General features: G+C 38.6%; 1 protein-coding gene across 1 annotated transcript; it reads left to right on the plus strand.

Moving 5' to 3' along the window:
- The first annotated feature begins 462 nt into the window (after nucleotides 1-462).
- Nucleotides 463-15,858, plus strand: LOC311067562 (uncharacterized protein). The gene is made up of 6 exons (XM_084089505.1): nucleotides 463-647; nucleotides 5,109-7,225; nucleotides 11,209-11,302; nucleotides 12,970-13,019; nucleotides 13,176-13,250; nucleotides 15,053-15,858. Exons 2-5 carry the CDS (start codon nucleotides 5,111-5,113, stop codon nucleotides 13,218-13,220), a joined length of 2,304 nt encoding a protein of 767 aa, XP_083945631.1. The 5' UTR covers nucleotides 463-647; nucleotides 5,109-5,110; the 3' UTR covers nucleotides 13,221-13,250; nucleotides 15,053-15,858.
- Nucleotides 15,859-17,084: the final 1,226 nt, after the last annotated feature.

Raw genomic sequence — 17,084 nt, forward strand, 5'->3', positions numbered from 1 at the left:
GAACAAAGAATTCAGTTAAAATATAAAAATGTATTGGGATAAGATAATTACTGTGTTATTACACTAATGACACTCTTAATGGACATCAAATGGAGAATGATGAGGGGGAAAAAAGTTCAATTCTTTTAAGAAGCATTATGGTACTGAGAATTTGAGCTGAAATATTTACATAATAGTCATAATATAAAAATAACGTGATGATATTAATGGTGAAATGTGACTTTGACAGAGATAGAACACCGTTCATTCTCACATTACTTTTCTTATTAGTTAGCAGCCTGTTTAAAATATGTAACTTTTAAACGTGTATATTCATTATATTTTATTTTTCTTAGCCATTATATGCTGTTATGTTACGGAGAAGTGTTTCATGAGGCCTACTCTTGATAAGTTGGCCTTTTGTACTGAAGATTTGTCTTTTATTTTGAAAGCTTCTCTATTGTGTTTCGTATTCCGGCCGCCATGTTTAGCCGGAGTCACACAGTTAAACAGAAGAACTGCCTTGTCCTGCTTTCGCCAGTAGTTTTACTCTTTTATATGATTAGTCTATATGTGTTTTAGACCAAATTCATTTTATAGCCCCCCTCCCGTGCCTTTGATAAGATGTTGAGTAACTCTGGGCAGTGAAGGGACGTGTTCATCCTCGGGTGAGTGTTGCACTGACACCTGGCTAGCGTTAGCTTCAGTGATAGTGAGTTCATCTATAGCAGTCGATAGATCGATCAAAACATGGCGCAGCAAAGCTCCTTACATCAATAAAAATCACATTATTGGGCTTCATATTGATTGATGTGTGCGTATTGAACTGCTTTGCTCTTGGGTTTGTGTGTTAGTATTTATCCTGATGTTGCTGTGGGATGATTCTTGATTTCAGGTGAACTTTGAGAGCATCATTAGAAAAGATTGTGTTCTTGGTTAAGGAGCACTTTATTTTAACCCTCTATGGGACATCGTTTAAAAAATTGGAATTCAAATACAATAATAATGTTTAATATATATATATATATATATATATATATATATATATATATATCCTAAGTAACATCGTATGACATCCCCTTCAGCCAATAAAGTTAAAATCTAGGCTATCTGTCATGTGCTTGACATTTTTGGCAACAAGGAAGTGAAGGTCACATGCTGATATATATATATATCATTGTACATGCACATTTTGTAAAATCAATACTCAAAAAGACCCCAAACAAAAAATATGTGTCATGCATAAATGACAAAGTCCTTTTAGGGGATCTTCAGTACTGGCACTCTGGTAGTATAATTGTCTTCTTCCCTGTTTTAGGTTGATGTTGCTGTAACTTTTCCAGGAGGTATTGATGATAGAGACTGCAGTGCTTCAAAAAAATTAGGTCATAGTACTAAGAAAGGAAGTAGTTGACGATCGAAGCGGTGAAAGTGATGGCAGAGATGTAGATTGTTGTGGAAGTCAGACATTTTAATACACTATCCTATGCCAGTTTGATCCACAAAACAACCAGAGGTCTGGGTTGATGCCACGACCTATTGACCTCTACACTGACACACAGGGATACGACAAGCCGTTTTGACTTTCATTCCCAGGATATGAATTCTTGATATTTGATCAGAAATTCAATTCTTTCTTGTAAAAATCATAATTTTTCATAATCAGTAATTACTCTGTTACTACAAAAAAATATAAATTCCTGATATCAAGAACTCAGTTGTCACTCATTGAAATGTTAATTCTTGATTCCTGTAAATGTATTTCAGCATATTTAATTTGATATTTCGGACAGGATATCTGAAAATATATTTCTGATATCTGAAATTGCTCTCCTAATTATTGATATCTAAAATGCTTTCTTACTAATATTCACATTCATGATATCAGAAATTAACATAGTCACTAGTGACAATTAGAGCCCGACCGATATGGATTTTTGGGCGCCGATGCCGATACCGATAAAAAAAAGCCAGATACCGATATATCGGCCGATATTATTTGTGTGTATATTATAATACAGTAGCAATATTATTTATGTGTATTATAGTACAGTAAGTTTGGACACACTTTCCAATTGGTGTGTACAAACTTTTGATGGGTACTGTATATAGAATACACAGTATAAACAGAATAAATATATAAACGTTTTGCAATGATCACTCAAATGTGGTGATCAAATAATTGTGTGACAAAGATATGCAATGGAGGCAGGGTGAATGATAGAATGAGAATTTGAGCTGTAACCAAACTAGTTTGCATTGCATTTTATATTATATTATATTCTAAATACTCTTCTATTTTTATTCTTAATTTAGTGGAGGAAGAACTCAGATCTTTTTAGTAAAGTAAAATTAATAATATCATAATGAAAACGTTTATAATTACGTACAGTAGTTTTATACTATTTTAAATAAGTAGTAAGCAAAATCTACTAAACGTGAAACTAGGCTACAGGGCTGGACCCGAATATTCGTTCGGTGGGTTGGTATTCGATTTGAAAATTTGACATTCGAATATTTGTTGTTGTTTTTTTTTTACATCTGGGATCCCCCGCGAAACGGTTCTCATTCGCGCTTGAATAAGGCCGGCGACACACTGACTGCGTGGCATGGCCGTTTTTATTTCGGCTCCCATGTTAACAGGTTGGAGTTTGCACACTGCCTGCGTGAGACACGCGTCTCTCAGGCGCGGCTCGAGCCACGCGGAAAACGCGTGCATGCCAGAAATAGAACCGACGCGCAAGTCTTCTCTGGCAAGAGCGCAGAACAGCGGAGTTTGTATGGACCGAAGTGCATGCCTGAGCTTGTGTTTTGGATTAAGCTGTGTTGCTTTGACATTGTGGAAAATAGAATAATAGAAACAAAATGTATTAGACTTTTTACCCGTTATTATCAATCTAAATTAATCTCGTTTTCTAATTTAACTTAATTTCGTTTTTCTTTATTTAAATTTCGTTTAATTTCTTTATTTAAATTTCGTTTAATTTCTTTATTTAAATTTCGTTTTTCTTTATTTAAATTTCGTTTAATTTCTTTATTTAAATTTCGTTTAATTTCTTTATTTAAATTTCGTTTTTCTTTATTTAAATTTCGTTTAATTTCTTTATTTAAATTTCGTTTTTCTTTATTTAAATTTCGTTTAATTTCTTTATTTAAATTTAGTTTTTCTTTATTTAAATTTCGTTTTTCTTTATTTAAATCTACCCTTTACTGTGTCAGTAATTTTGTTAGTCAGAAAAATATTAGACTACCTTAAAAGTATTGCTTAATTTAACAGACCTGTGTGTGCGTTTTATATCACTAACAGTGTCCGTTCTCGGACGCGTTCTCTGCCCGCGTGAGGTGCGCCGCTTCCTGCTCGCGCTGTTCTGTAGTTTACTAAAAGTGTATTAATTCTGAACGTGTTGCGTCTCCATCTGGCTACTTTTAATGCAAAATGGCCCTATATAAAGTGTTATAATTACATAAATTATTGGAATATTGCTTGATGTTGTAACGTAGCAGAATGAGCTTTAACACTGTGTCTACACCGGACGCGGCTGTTATTTTTTTGCCACTTTTGCCAGTTCTTTGTAACAGCTTTTAGGTGCTTTATTGGCAGCGCCATCCTTACATAAATCACTGCACGCTGCATTTTTTTAAATATTAATTTATCGGCCGTTATAAATGCCGATACCGATAGTTAGGAAAATGCCTAATATCGGCCGATAATATCGGCCTGCCGATATATCGGTCGGGCTCTAGTGACAATCGAATTGTTGATTTAAAAACTTTACTAGTAGCAATTCAGTTGTTGATATCAAGAACAGACATTTGCACTAGTAACCATGTAATTACTGATATAAAAAAGTATGATTTTTACTAGTAAGAATTATATTTATGATATGTGAAATTGGGACTTCAACTAGTAAGAAATCAATTCTTGATATCAACAATTGAATTTGAATGGCAGCCTATGGTGACATTAAACTAGTGAAAATACAATAACAGATATCAAGAATTATAATAAGAGTTTGTATATCTGCGAGTGATGACATCATTGATTGTTGATGTTAAGAATTAACATGTTAACTAGTGAAAATTGAATTGTTGATATCAAGAATTCATATCCTGGGAATGAATAAAATTCAAAACTGCTTGCCATAGCAGTGATGCTCCAAAAATGATGATTAAACGAATCAAAATCGAGTTACATGTGGAAAGTGTGGGATTAGACCAGGGGTGCCAACCCTATCACCAACCCTAATCAAACACACCTGAAGCAACCAATTAAGGTCTTCAGGATCACTTGAAAATTAAAGTGTGTTTGATTAGGGTTGGAGATGAACTGTGCAGGACAGTCGATCGGCAGGAGCAGGGTTGGGCACCCCTGGGTTAGACTGAAAAAGAAAAGTCTTGTTGATTTTCATTACAGGGCAATTCCAGCGTTATAGGCATGACATTTACAGTCAAAACTTGAAATATAAGTTCTTAGAAAATGCATTTCATACCAAACTATTGAGACATCTGTTTTTCTCTCTGTTTTTCTCTATATTTACATATTCTAATACGCCAGCAGAGTTCACGTTGACCATGCTAACAGGACCTTTTCATTGTTCCTTTTTGGCGTGTTCGCACCGCAGGAACTAGGAACGATTTTAGTTCTAGGAACTCCTTTTGGAGGAATTAATCAGCTCCTACTTAAGAGTAGGGTCTAAACCAGCAGTATAGAAAACTACCAGTGATGTCAGTGTAGCTAGATTGACAGAACACACGCGAAACACCAGCTCCCGCCATTTTAAAAAAAGCTGTGTTAACACACAGATTATAGCCTATATATTTACTCCAGAAACTAACTCAACGAACATGGAAAACAGTGATAGATGTGCCTCTTAACCTTTACGTAGAGGAGAAAACCCAACGCAACTTTGAGGCGACCAAGAGAAACATGATTATGTATTTCTGCTCAGCTAGCAACACTGGAGATCAACCACACGGCATATGCTAATACCTTTTCATATATTGTCTACTTTCTATGTATAGCCTAACAGTTCTCGGGGAACCACCCTGGTGGCTAGTTCCTAGAACTAAGTTCCTAGAACTACCCGGTGCGAAAGCCCCTAGTGACTCCTGCATTTGGTTTCTTTCAGTCATGGACCCTCTGGACCAGGTCGATGTCATGCACCTTCAGGAGTCTCGTTCCTCAGCTCTGGATCTGTCTGTGGGATGCAGGCAGGGCCCATTAAACTCAATGGAGGCTTTGGATTTGGTGAAGAAGCCCAGCTGGTGTGGCATTACCTCAGGGAGCAAGAGCACTAACATCTCCGAGTCTCGGTCCGGTCGGTACATCACTCGGCCCAGCAAACAGACTCCACCTGATCACCCAGAACCAGGATCAAAGCACCATGGGATTTGCGGGACATCATCCCATGGCTCTTACTCTATGCCTTTACCCCTGATCAATGGATTGCCGTCCGTGGCTCAGATACTGTCTCAGTGCCCACCGACACACCAAGAGTTTGAGGATGACGCAGATTATGACGTTGAAATGGATGAAACGTTGACGCAAGCGAAAAGATGTCGCAAGAAAGTGTTAGAAAACCGCACACTAGGAGGTAGGATAGCACACAATGCATTAGAGACACTTCCATACTTTAGTGACGCACTGTCACAGACTAAGGGCTCGTCACGTTTACCTCAGGACGCCAACGCTGCCACACACACACTACGTTCCACCAGCTCAGCGGTTGAGTCGACTGCCATTGAAACTCTCGCATCCGAATGTACCGGCGCTAACGAAACGTCTCCCTGCTCCGCTGAATACATCTCCAGTGACGAGGACAGTGACGTCATTGAGGTGCCGGTGAGCAACTCCAGATGCAAGACGCCTTCGAGCTGGCGCCCCCGAACTGAAAGTGTTATCGTTAACGACATGAGCAGTGCAAGACGAAACAATTTCACCATGAAGCAGGAAGTCGACTATGATCATCAAATGGACAATCCCAGAAATGTGAACAACGTCTGCGCAATGGATGAACCGATCTTTGAAGGCCGCGATGGTAGGACTGGCTCCGGATCCAAATCGCTGCTGTCGTGGATGGAGTCGGTCTTGATACCCATATCCCCGCAGGACAGCGATCAAGAAGACACGGAAGCTGCTTATTCCCAAAACTTCCCGTCTACCTCAGATGGCGAAAACACAAGCAACTTGGCATCTCCACAGATTGGGGCATCTTCTTCAACGCCAAGCCATTCCCGGAAGACTCCGGCTTCGAAAAGTAGGAAGAGGACAAAACCGAGGCCCAAACCTAGATCCCAATCCAGTTCCCAACCCAGATCCCAATCCAGTTCCCAACCCAGATCCCAATCCAGTTCCCAACCCAGATCCCAATCCAGATCCCAATCCAGTTCCCAACCCAGATCCCAACCCAGTTCCCAACCCAGTTCCCAACCCAGATCCCAACCCAGATCCCAATCCAGTTCCCAACCCAGATCCCAACCTAGATCCCAACCCAGATCCCTACCCAGATCCCAATCTAGTTCCCAATCCAGATCCCAACCCAGATCCCAACCCAGACCCAAAACGGCTAAGCAGGCGAGGCCGTCACCAGGCAGTAAATCTGCAGCAAGTAAGGCTAAGAGAAGAAGAAAACCTTGGACGTCTGGAGTTTCATCCCTGTTTTCTCCTAAAGAGCCAGAGATCAAACTCCGATATGCAAACCACAAAGAAGAGAAGACTCACGCTAGGCTGGACGGCTTTGCCCCTTACATCCGTATGAAGTTCTCCTCCTGCTCAATCGTTAATTTTAGGGAAGAGGATGATTATTCGGCAAAGAAAGGGTCCCAGCAGACGGTCTCGGGAGTCATCCCGAAATCCTCCTGTCTGCAGCTGGGCCGGGTCAGCTCCGAGGCCAGGCTTCAGGTCCGGCGCTTCTGCTGCCTGTGTGGACGGGCCGGGAATGTCGAAGGCCTCGGGGACCTGCATGGGCCATACCACTCCAGCGGAGCTCAGCCCGTCTGTAAGGTGGACCACAGTCCCGAAGCCCAGAAGCAGGACCCCGACTGCAGCGATCCGGACTCCGTCTGCAGTTTAGAGGACGGGGCATCCCGGGAGGTCCCACGGCAGGGGAAGGAGAACGCGGAGGAGTCCGGGGCCTGTGCTGAGCTCTGGATACATGAGGACTGCAGCGTTTGGACTGCAGGCATCTTTTTGGTTAAAGGGAAACTCTACGGATTGGAGGAGGCCATCCGACTTGCACAAGGAACAGTAAGTTATTTTATTTATTTTTTCTGGGTCTTATTTCTCCCCAAAATTATTATTATTAAAAGATCTTATATTTTGCATTTTGAAAGTGTAACCCGTTTTAATTATTATTATGATTTTTTGCATTGTGACATTATTTTCATGACCATTAACGCATTTCCCCCCAAGATGTTTTTCCATGAAGCTCCATCTATCTAGTCTATCTATGCATCCATCAATCCATCCGTCTATCCGTCTGTCTGCCTGCATGTCTATCTGTTTGTCCGATTTTGGGCATAGAGATATACATAGAAGTGTCATTTGCTGATAGTTATGGTTAGCTTTGTGGTTATTATAAGCATAGGCTGCACAATACTGTTGCATTTTCTTTAAAAATCATTGATTTGTTAGTGTGAGTGATGAACAGCGTCATGTTGACTGTTCCAAGATGGTGGATGAATTGATGTGTCTGGAGCAGTGAATGCAGTATCTATCTATCTATCTATCTATCTATCTATCTATCTATCTATATATATACAGTGAGGAAAATAAGTATTTGAACACCCTGCTATTTTTGCAAGTTCTCCCACTTAGAAATCATGGAGGGGTCTGAAATTGTCATCGTAGGTGCATGTCCACTGTGAGAGACATAATCTAAAAAAAAAAAATCCAGAAATCACAATGTATGATTTTTTAACTATTTATTTGTATGATACAGCTGCAGATAAGTATTTGAACACCTGAGAAAATCAATGTTAATATTTGGTACAGTAGCCTTTGTTTGCAATTACAGAGGTCAAACGTTTCCTGTAGTTTTTCACCAGGTTTTTACACACTGCAGGAGGGATTTTGGCCCACTCCTCCACACAGATCTTCTCTAGATCAGTCAGGTTTCTGGACTGTCGCTGAGAAACACGGAGTTTGAGCTCCCTCCAAAGATTCTCTATTGGGTTTAGGTCTGGAGACTGGCTAGGCCACGCCAGAACCTTGATATGCTTCTTACAGAGCCACTCCTTGGTTATCCTGGCTGTGTGCTTCGGGTCATTGTCATGTTGGAAGACCCAGCCTCGACCCATCTTCAATGCTCTAACTGAGGGAAGGAGGTTGTTCCCCAAAATCTCGCAATACATGGCCCCGGTCATCCTCTCCTTAATACAGTGCAGTCGCCCTGTCCCATGTGCAGAAAAACACCCCCAAAGCATGATGCTACCACCCCCATGCTTCACAGTAGGGATGGTGTTCTTGGGATGGTACTCATCATTCTTCTTCCTCCAAACACGTTTAGTGGAATTATGACCAAAAAGTTCTATTTTGGTCTCATCTGACCACATGACTTTCTCCCATGACTCCTCTGGATCATCCAAATGGTCATTGGCAAACTTAAGATAGGCCTTGACATGTGCTGGTTTAAGCAGGGGAACCTTCCGTGCCATGCATGATTTCAAACCATGACGTCTTAGTGTATTACCAACAGTAACCTTGGAAACGGGGGTCCCAGCTCTTTTCAGGTCATTGACCAGCTACTCCCGTGTAGTTCTGGGCTGATTTCTCACCTTTCTTAGGATCATTGAGACCCCACGAGGTGAGATCTTGCATGGAGCCCCAGTCCGAGGGAGATTGACAGTCATGTTTAGCTTCTTCCATTTTCTAATGATTGCTCCAACAGTGGACCTTTTTTCACCAAGCTGCTTGGCAATTTCCCCGTAGTCCTTTCCAGCCTTGTGGAGGTGTACAATTTTGTCTCTAGTGTCTTTGGACAGCTCTTTGGTCTTGACCATGTTAGTAGTTGGATTCTTACTGATTGTATGGGGTGGACAGGTGTCTTTATGCAGCTAACGACCTCAAACAGGTGCATCTAATTTAGGATAATAAATGGAGTGGAGGTGGACATTTTAAAGGCAGACTAACAGGTCTTTGAGGGTCAGAATTCTAGCTGATAGACAGGTGTTCAAATACTTATTTGCAGCTGTATCATACAAATAAATAGTTAAAAAATCATATATTGTGATTTCTGGATTTTTTTTTTTAGATTATGTCTCTCACAGTGGACATGCACCAACGATGACAATTTCAGACCCCTCCATGATTTCCAAGTGGGAGAACTTGCAAAATAGCAGGGTGTTCAAATACTTATTTTCCTCACTGTATATTCTATCTATCTATCTATCTATCTATCTATCTATCTATCTATCTATCTATATATATATATATATAGTGTTGCACGGTGTATCGATACTTCAAAAGTATCGCGATACTCGGAAATGAAAAACGTCACGATACCTAAATTAATCAGTATCGATACTTAAAAAAAAATATTAAAAAAACGCCTCCCTATGGACGTCTGTGTTTTTTTCCTGACGCACGCAGCAAAGAACCTGCCGCTGTCAGTGTCATGTGACAAAACACTACAGCGAGATGGCTGCATGTGCGAGCACAAGTGGCCCACGACTCGTAGAAAAAGATGACGCGAGGAGTGACATATGGAAGTACGTTGCCTACCTTGCTCTGTTGCACGGTGCACTGATACTTCAAAAGTAAATCGGAAATTAAAAACGTCACGATTCCTTAATTTATTAGTATCGATACTTCTAAGAATGACCGCGTTCAAGATTTGTAAGGCCGGTGACACACTGGCTGCGTGTCGTGTCCGTTTTTATTTCGGCTCCCATGTTAACTGCCTGCGTGACACACGCGTCTGGGCGCAGCTCGAGACGCGCGGAAAACGTGTGCATGCTAGAAATAGAACCGACGCCTATTTTTCACGCGACACGCAAGCGTGTTGGAAGCGTTTCCAGGCAAAATATGTCATTTGTCATGTCATGTCATTTTGACACGAATACATATTAATAAATGACATTTTGATGTTTGAAAGTTTTGACATAAATATAAATGTAATTTAAAAAAATATGATCGATTTTCAAATATTGCACCTCTCAATACAGAACGAATTATTCTGTAGCCTATTTTGCCGTCAACACTGCCGACGTTGTCTTTGCTGCTATTTATGTTTAACATGAAGTATAGGCCTTCCACAACTCTCTCTCCCACGTCAAATATATCACCAATGAGGCTTATCATATGTTACCAATATTAAACATTGTTTAATATAATCGCTGTTCATATTTTTATTCAAAGTTCAGAATCAAGATAAAGCTCTTATGTTTCTTATGATAAATGAGATAATGCTGCTAAATTTATCATTTTTTTTACCTTGAATGTCATTGCTCTAATTTATTTTTTATATTTTGATATTTCATATTTTGTTCAAATGTTTAATATATCTGCTGTTCATATGTTCATTTATTAGTGTGTTATATGATTAGAATGTTGTCCCGGTTTTAAAATAAAGCACAGCAATGATATTTGAGAGTGTTTCTCCCTTTTCAGGAAAAGTATCGAAAAAGTATCGAAATCGCAATACTTGACTTGGTATCGGTATCGAAACAATAATTTTGGTATCGTGACAACACTAAATATATATATATATATATATATATGATTTCGCAAGGGATTTTTTTTCTTTGATACAAAATCTATTTATTTTATTTTGGTTAAATATGGTAATGGACATATTCCTGACAGATATCGTGAGAATCTTTCCCCTTATTTTATATATAAAAATAATGTCTGGCTTGATGTAAAATAAGCCTGTTCTCATAGATCATACAAGATTGACCATCATTTTTTGCTTAAAGGCGAAGACCCAACTCTGTGTATGTTCTGCAAGACACCTCTTTCCTTTAAACATTTTATTAAGCTGTCTCACTTTTAATACAAGTAGGCAACTAAGGACTTAATTAGTAAAGATTTTAGAATTTGTTATCATATGTTAATGTAAAACATCTTGTATAATATTAATTGTATTTATTCAACTCTTCTATTTTTGTCACTCGTGAAGATGCCCTAGGTGCTGACATGACATTACAAAGCTATACTACTTTAAACACCACTGTCTCTGAATCTCCAGAAGCTGTAAGGTGTGTGTGTGTTGTGTTTGGTTGTTACAGGTGTGTTCGCACTGTCACATGGTTGGTGCCACTCTGGGATGTTTCTTCAAAGATTGCCCCAATAAGTACCACTTCCCCTGTGCCCTGCAGTCAGGTAATGCTCACGGTCTCGTCACACCGCACCGACTGAAGCCTAGTAATGCAGTGTACAACAGCTTGTTTCACATGATGGTTCTTCTGATTTAAAAAAACAAAACAACATTGTTTCAAGGCAGTGGTTCTCCACCCTGTTCCTGGAGCCACCAGAACTGCACATTTCCAATGTTTCCTTTTTTCCCCTATACGGACATCCCTTGTTGCCTTCATATCTCCGTGAAGGAAGCATTTAGTGCCAAATCTTAGGCAGTGACTTGTTGCCTCGCTGCTCTATCAGGCAATGACTCTGCAGGGAGTGTTTGAGCACGAAGGCACCTCACGAAACTGATTTCAGACAGACTTCTGAGATCTTTAATGATCTACAGCAAAATAGAGCAAGCTTTGGTGAAAACTAAGAGAATATTTAATGACTACATTAATAATTGTTTGCTAGAAAAGACATCAGAAGTGGAAAATATTGGTCAAAAACGTACATTTAGACGCCACTTTATTTTTCTAGCTCAACTGTCCCAGAATGGAAAGCACAGGATTGTGGGATATCAAAGGCAGTGAAGGATACATCTATGCTGCCTTCAGAAATCCATCAGATGAAGTATCTCAGGAGACAGGAAGTGAAACTAAAATTGCATTCATCCTCCAAATGCTGCATTTTTAAGCTAGAAAAAAAAGAAAGATGGCGTCTAAAAGATGTGGTTGTTGGTCAGATGGCGTAAATGTACGTTTTTGACCAACATTTTCCACTTCTGATGTCATTTCTAGCGAGAAATCACTATTATAGTAATTAACTATTTGCTTAGTTTTCACCAAAGCTCGCTCTATTTTGCTGTAGATCATTAAACTGTTACGCAGGCATTGTCTGATAGGGCAGCGAGGCAACAAGTCAATGTTGACTGTCAGTCCAAATCAGATTTTTGTGCATATTCGATTGAAATCTGGCAAAAAATCACATGAAATCCGTTTCAAGCTACATTCATATGTGGTTTGAAATCCTATTCAAATCGATTTCGGTTTCAGTCTGACTGATCTGACTGGATTTCCATGTGGTTTTATGTGACTTTCTCACACCACGTAAAACGTCAAACGTCGTTATAGGAAACATGCTGAAGTGACGAGCAGAAAATGTCAATATAACAGAGACATATTTTGAAACCGGCGGAGAAGACGGCACTGAATAAAACCATTCAGAAGACGCAGTAGTTCAGCGCGGCGGCCACACACTGTCATGATGTAAATAAAACAACATCTGTGTGGAAACCCATGTTGTTGTTGTTGTTTTTGGCATATTTCTCACAACGAAACGCCATTGCCATAGAAACCAATGCAGATATTCCAGAAAACAATCAGATCTGGACGGATGTGTACAGTCAACAATTAAAGATCAGATACACAAATAATTAGATGGTAAATGATATGGAGTCTCTACTGATGAGCTAATGTGTTTGATTGAGGATACATTTAGGAACCGGTTTGGGAACCACTGTTTTAAGTCATTTCAGAGCGATGAAAATATTGGGCTTGATTTAGCTGTATTGTCCAGCTTCTTGTAAGGCATCGGCTTATTTCCCATATCCGGCTGTACTGGAGTTTGGGTTTGAACACTCATCTCTGTTTTGTTGCACTGATGCTTGTGTGTTTGAGGTGTTTGTCTTTGCTGTTTCTCCACAGACAGTGCGCTCAATGAGGAGAACTTCACCGTAAGATGCCCGAAGCACAAGGTGACTCAGAGATATTGTTTTAGATGAGTTTAAGTTATGAAAATGACATGAGTTTGCAGCATAATAGACTGCAGTATTGAATTCCTCAGCTTTATTGTCTTCCTCTTGCATCATGTTCAGTGCCGATAAGGAACGCTCGTGTTTTTGTCTTCTCAGAATAAAGCATCCAGATTGAGCGTCAACAGGCTGAAGAACAGATGACATCTGGGACGGGTTGAAATGTCTTTGAAGGTATTTTATAGGGCTGGGGATTGACACAAATTTCACAATTCAATTCTGATTCGATTCAGTATTTATTACTTTGGATATCAGGTTCAATACATGGCAAATTTTCTCAAGGAAAACAAATCTCTTAACTAATGCTGTAAACTATGGGAGTCAGTTGTAGCCTATAGGCTTCATTAGCCTACTATAATTGAAGGTAAAAATGAACAGATTTGTATACAAACACTTAAATTACACTTTTATTTATTTTTATAATGATAAAGTTATATGAAATGTAAACATTTAAATGGTGGCTGTCATAAAAACTTGACAGATTTATTCAAACATGCATTAAATATTGAAGAACATTAAAAAATTATAATGAATATGGTGCATATATTTAGCAAAATGTTCCTCTCTAGAGTTATTCTAGCTGACTAACGAGTTTATGGTCACTGGATATGGTTTTTCTGAGGTAAATGTGACGTTACATGACATTGTTTACAAGCTGTTTTACTGGCCTCTTTCCACGGTTGAAACACTGATTGAGTGATTCCACATGACATGATACGGATTTCGATAAGTTGTACTCTATCTTTTAACACACTTTCAGATGCTCATTCAAGTTTATTTTGCGCTGTAACTGGTGTTATAACACTTCAACACTGCATATTCCCCAACACTGCATATTCCCCAACACTGCACCACTTATCATATGACAAACTCTTTTCTTTTTTTGGTGACAATTGCATTATTCAGCATTAGTGATAACTCAAACAAGTTAATATTTCATTAATCTAAGGGTACGTTTACAAGAAAACGAAAAGTTTTTCCTTTTTCCGCACACAGACGACAATAGGGTTGGGTATCTTTGAATTTTAACGATTACGATTCTGCTTATCGATTATGAGTTTGCTTATCGATTACGATTATTATCGATTTCTGATTTCGACACATTTAGTCTTATTGCAAAACAAACTAGCCTAACTAATATAAATTGAAAACATTATTAAAGACAAGTAAACACTCATTAATTAAAAAACAAACAAATAAAAAATTAGCAATCGCAACAAATAAATACAACAGAACAAATATATGATTGAAATACAGTGTTTTAAGTTTTTCAGGTATTCAGGTACAGAAACTGTAATCAAATGTAAAATAACACTGCACTTTATAAAATATACAGTATATTACAAATATAGTTACAAAAGTTATCCAGTCAAGAACAAGGGAATTTTCTCTTTGTCCTTTGTCGTTTGATTAGTGTTATTATAGAGACGGCAGCAGGAATATTAGGCTGCTGTCACTTTAAGAGTTTCCCAATGTAGTTACACATGCCCTCAGCACTGAAAACAGAGCGCGAGTCGTCTTGCGCTTGAATTGTTTAAAGTCATATTGAAATGCTCACAAAGGAATCGATAAGAGGAATCGAAATTTTTCTTTTATAACAAGTCTCCAATTCCCGACCTCAAGTATTCGATTCCCAACCCTAGACAACAAAATTGTCAAAACGATCCCCGGTCACATGGATCCTTGAAAACGATTAAAAACGCTGTATTATTCATGCCAGGCCAGTAGATGGCGATATCCGTTTGTAAAGAAACACTACGCGCCTATGCATGAACGTGGCGTCACAGTTTTCACATTTTAGTTGTTTACACAGACGATAACGGTATCGTTTTCAAAAACATGCACTTTGAATCTGTTTTCAAAAGTTTGTGTTTTTAGGCCCCCAAAACGCAAATTGAACGGCCAAAATGTATAGGTTTTCCGTTTTTAGTTTTCAATGGTGTATTGATCATTTGTTTGTTGATCTTCCTCCACAGGTAGACTTCAGCAGGTCATGTGGCTGCGCAGTGGATCCCTGAAGTGTTTACAGATTGTTCCAGTTGATTTTGTACTTCACGTGTTTGAGTGTTTACATGTACTCTCAGGAGTCTGAAGGCACCTGGACCGGATGAGCTGAACGTCTGACGGCCCGTCGCTTGAGTCGAGCTGTGCCCCGGACGACGCTGGATGATTCTCACTGCATTCCTTCTGCTGTCTGAACGAACGCTCGATATACTCAACCTCTGCAGATCTTACAACATAAACCATCTCCATTTCACTGAAGGCCAAATATCTCATTCCGCTTCACACTGAGTCCTGTAAAGCCCTTTGAAAGTTAATAATGACAGCCTTGTTTCATTTAAAGTTACAGTACAAGTGCACTGAGCAGAAGTGCTCGTTTTGTTTGTTTAGTTTGTCATTCTTATATGAACTTCAGCATCTCATTGTTCATTAATGCAACACGAACTGACCATTTTTTAACAGTGACGTCTTTATCACATAAAACTGAAATGCTGAGTCTCCTCCAGTGGTACCGTATGCACTAGTATGTGAACATATTTATTTCTATTTATGTTTAATGCATATGTGTGTATTTATTTGCCAATGAACAGAGTGTGTTTTAGCACCTTGTATAATTTGATGTTGATAACAGCTACAGGGTGCTTTAAACATGAATCTGATTTGAGTTTTGAATCTTGTGGCCTGGGAATCGAGGAGTCTGTAGGATTTTTCCATTTCACCCGATGCCTTGTGATGTCTCGAGCTCTGTTTCAATAAATGTTTTTATGTTCTACATTCCTAACATGCGACTGTGTGACTGTTCTTCATGTTGCATTGGGATGGATGTGTTGATGCACATGTTTGTCCAGATGGTGGTGCTAAACAACCTTCACAATCAAACAGTGAGGGTTAGTGAGTATTTCTTTAAAAGATTCTTTCATGCCTCCATTACAGCAAATTAAACTTGTACTAAAACTAAACCTTTACGTTACGAGTGGTCCGTTCCTCTGCAAAGGTGGGTGTCTATCTTAAGTTGAAAAGGTTTTCTCTGACTGGATTGCATAGAGCAGTTGCTAACATGTTTTGCTCTCCAGTTGCTAGGATGTTCTAGGTGGTTACCATGGTTTTTAGTAGGTGTTACTAATGTGTTCGGTCATTGTTTACTGGCCTGGGTCATAAAGGGTAATGGGTAGTATTTTTAGCACCATTACAATTCCTGCAAAATCACGTTATTTATATAATTTTAAAATGCGTTATAATGACCATTAATGTCTTTTAAATAACATAATTTATATACTAGTATAGAACTCAAGCTATAGGTTGTGAAATCAAGCATTTCTCGTTCTTACTGTGTTTTTTTTTTTTTTAGTTAGCTTGTACTAGCATAGCATACATCTACCCGATTAGCCTGCTAGCTTAGCTTATATTATAGGCCTATTAGGTATGTAAAAATTTATATTTAATTATTTTTTACAGAACATTGTATGTTCCAATCAACACACTCACTGCTCTCCCAGCTAATTAGGTGATGAGACATATCAAATAAAAAATGCAAAAAAAGTTGTGCACTCTAAAACTCTTATTATAGACAGGAGATTAAGTTACTTTATCTCCCGTCTATAATAAAAGAGTTTTAGAGTGCATACCTTTTTTGCATTTTTGAACATAGTATGTTGAAACAATCCTTATACTTATAAATACATATATATTTACTCTACTGACTTAAAGGATTTTTACGACTCTCTGACTTTAATACAGAACAATCGTAAAGCTGTCACATCTCAGCTGTTGAAAAGGATACTTGATTTATTATATGTATGACTGATGTTTGATACAATGCAGAATTGTGATCTTTATTTTATTTTTTTGTATAGATTCAAGTGTTTTATATGACTCTGTATTCCCCTATTGTTAGTTATTTCAAAAAAATAAATAATAATGTCAATAGCACAAATGTTGGTGGACGAGTTACACAGCAAAGTTGAATAAGGTTAGATGTTTGTTCAAATCATTATAAATAAGATATAG

The sequence above is a fragment of the Abramis brama genome (genome assembly GCF_963993115.1).
Source record: "Abramis brama genome assembly, chromosome: 1".
NCBI classification, from domain to species: domain Eukaryota; kingdom Metazoa; phylum Chordata; class Actinopteri; order Cypriniformes; family Leuciscidae; genus Abramis; species Abramis brama.

Coding starts and splice junctions, on each gene's coding strand:
- LOC311067562 (XM_084089505.1), top strand. CDS start 5,111: ATGGACCCTCTGGACCAGGTCGATGTCATGCACCTTCAGGAGTCTCGT. Junction 7,226..11,208: donor TCCGACTTGCACAAGGAACA/GTAAGTTATTTT, acceptor TGGTTGTTACAG/GTGTGTTCGCACTGTCACAT. Junction 13,020..13,175: donor TAAGATGCCCGAAGCACAAG/GTGACTCAGAGA, acceptor TTGTCTTCTCAG/AATAAAGCATCCAGATTGAG.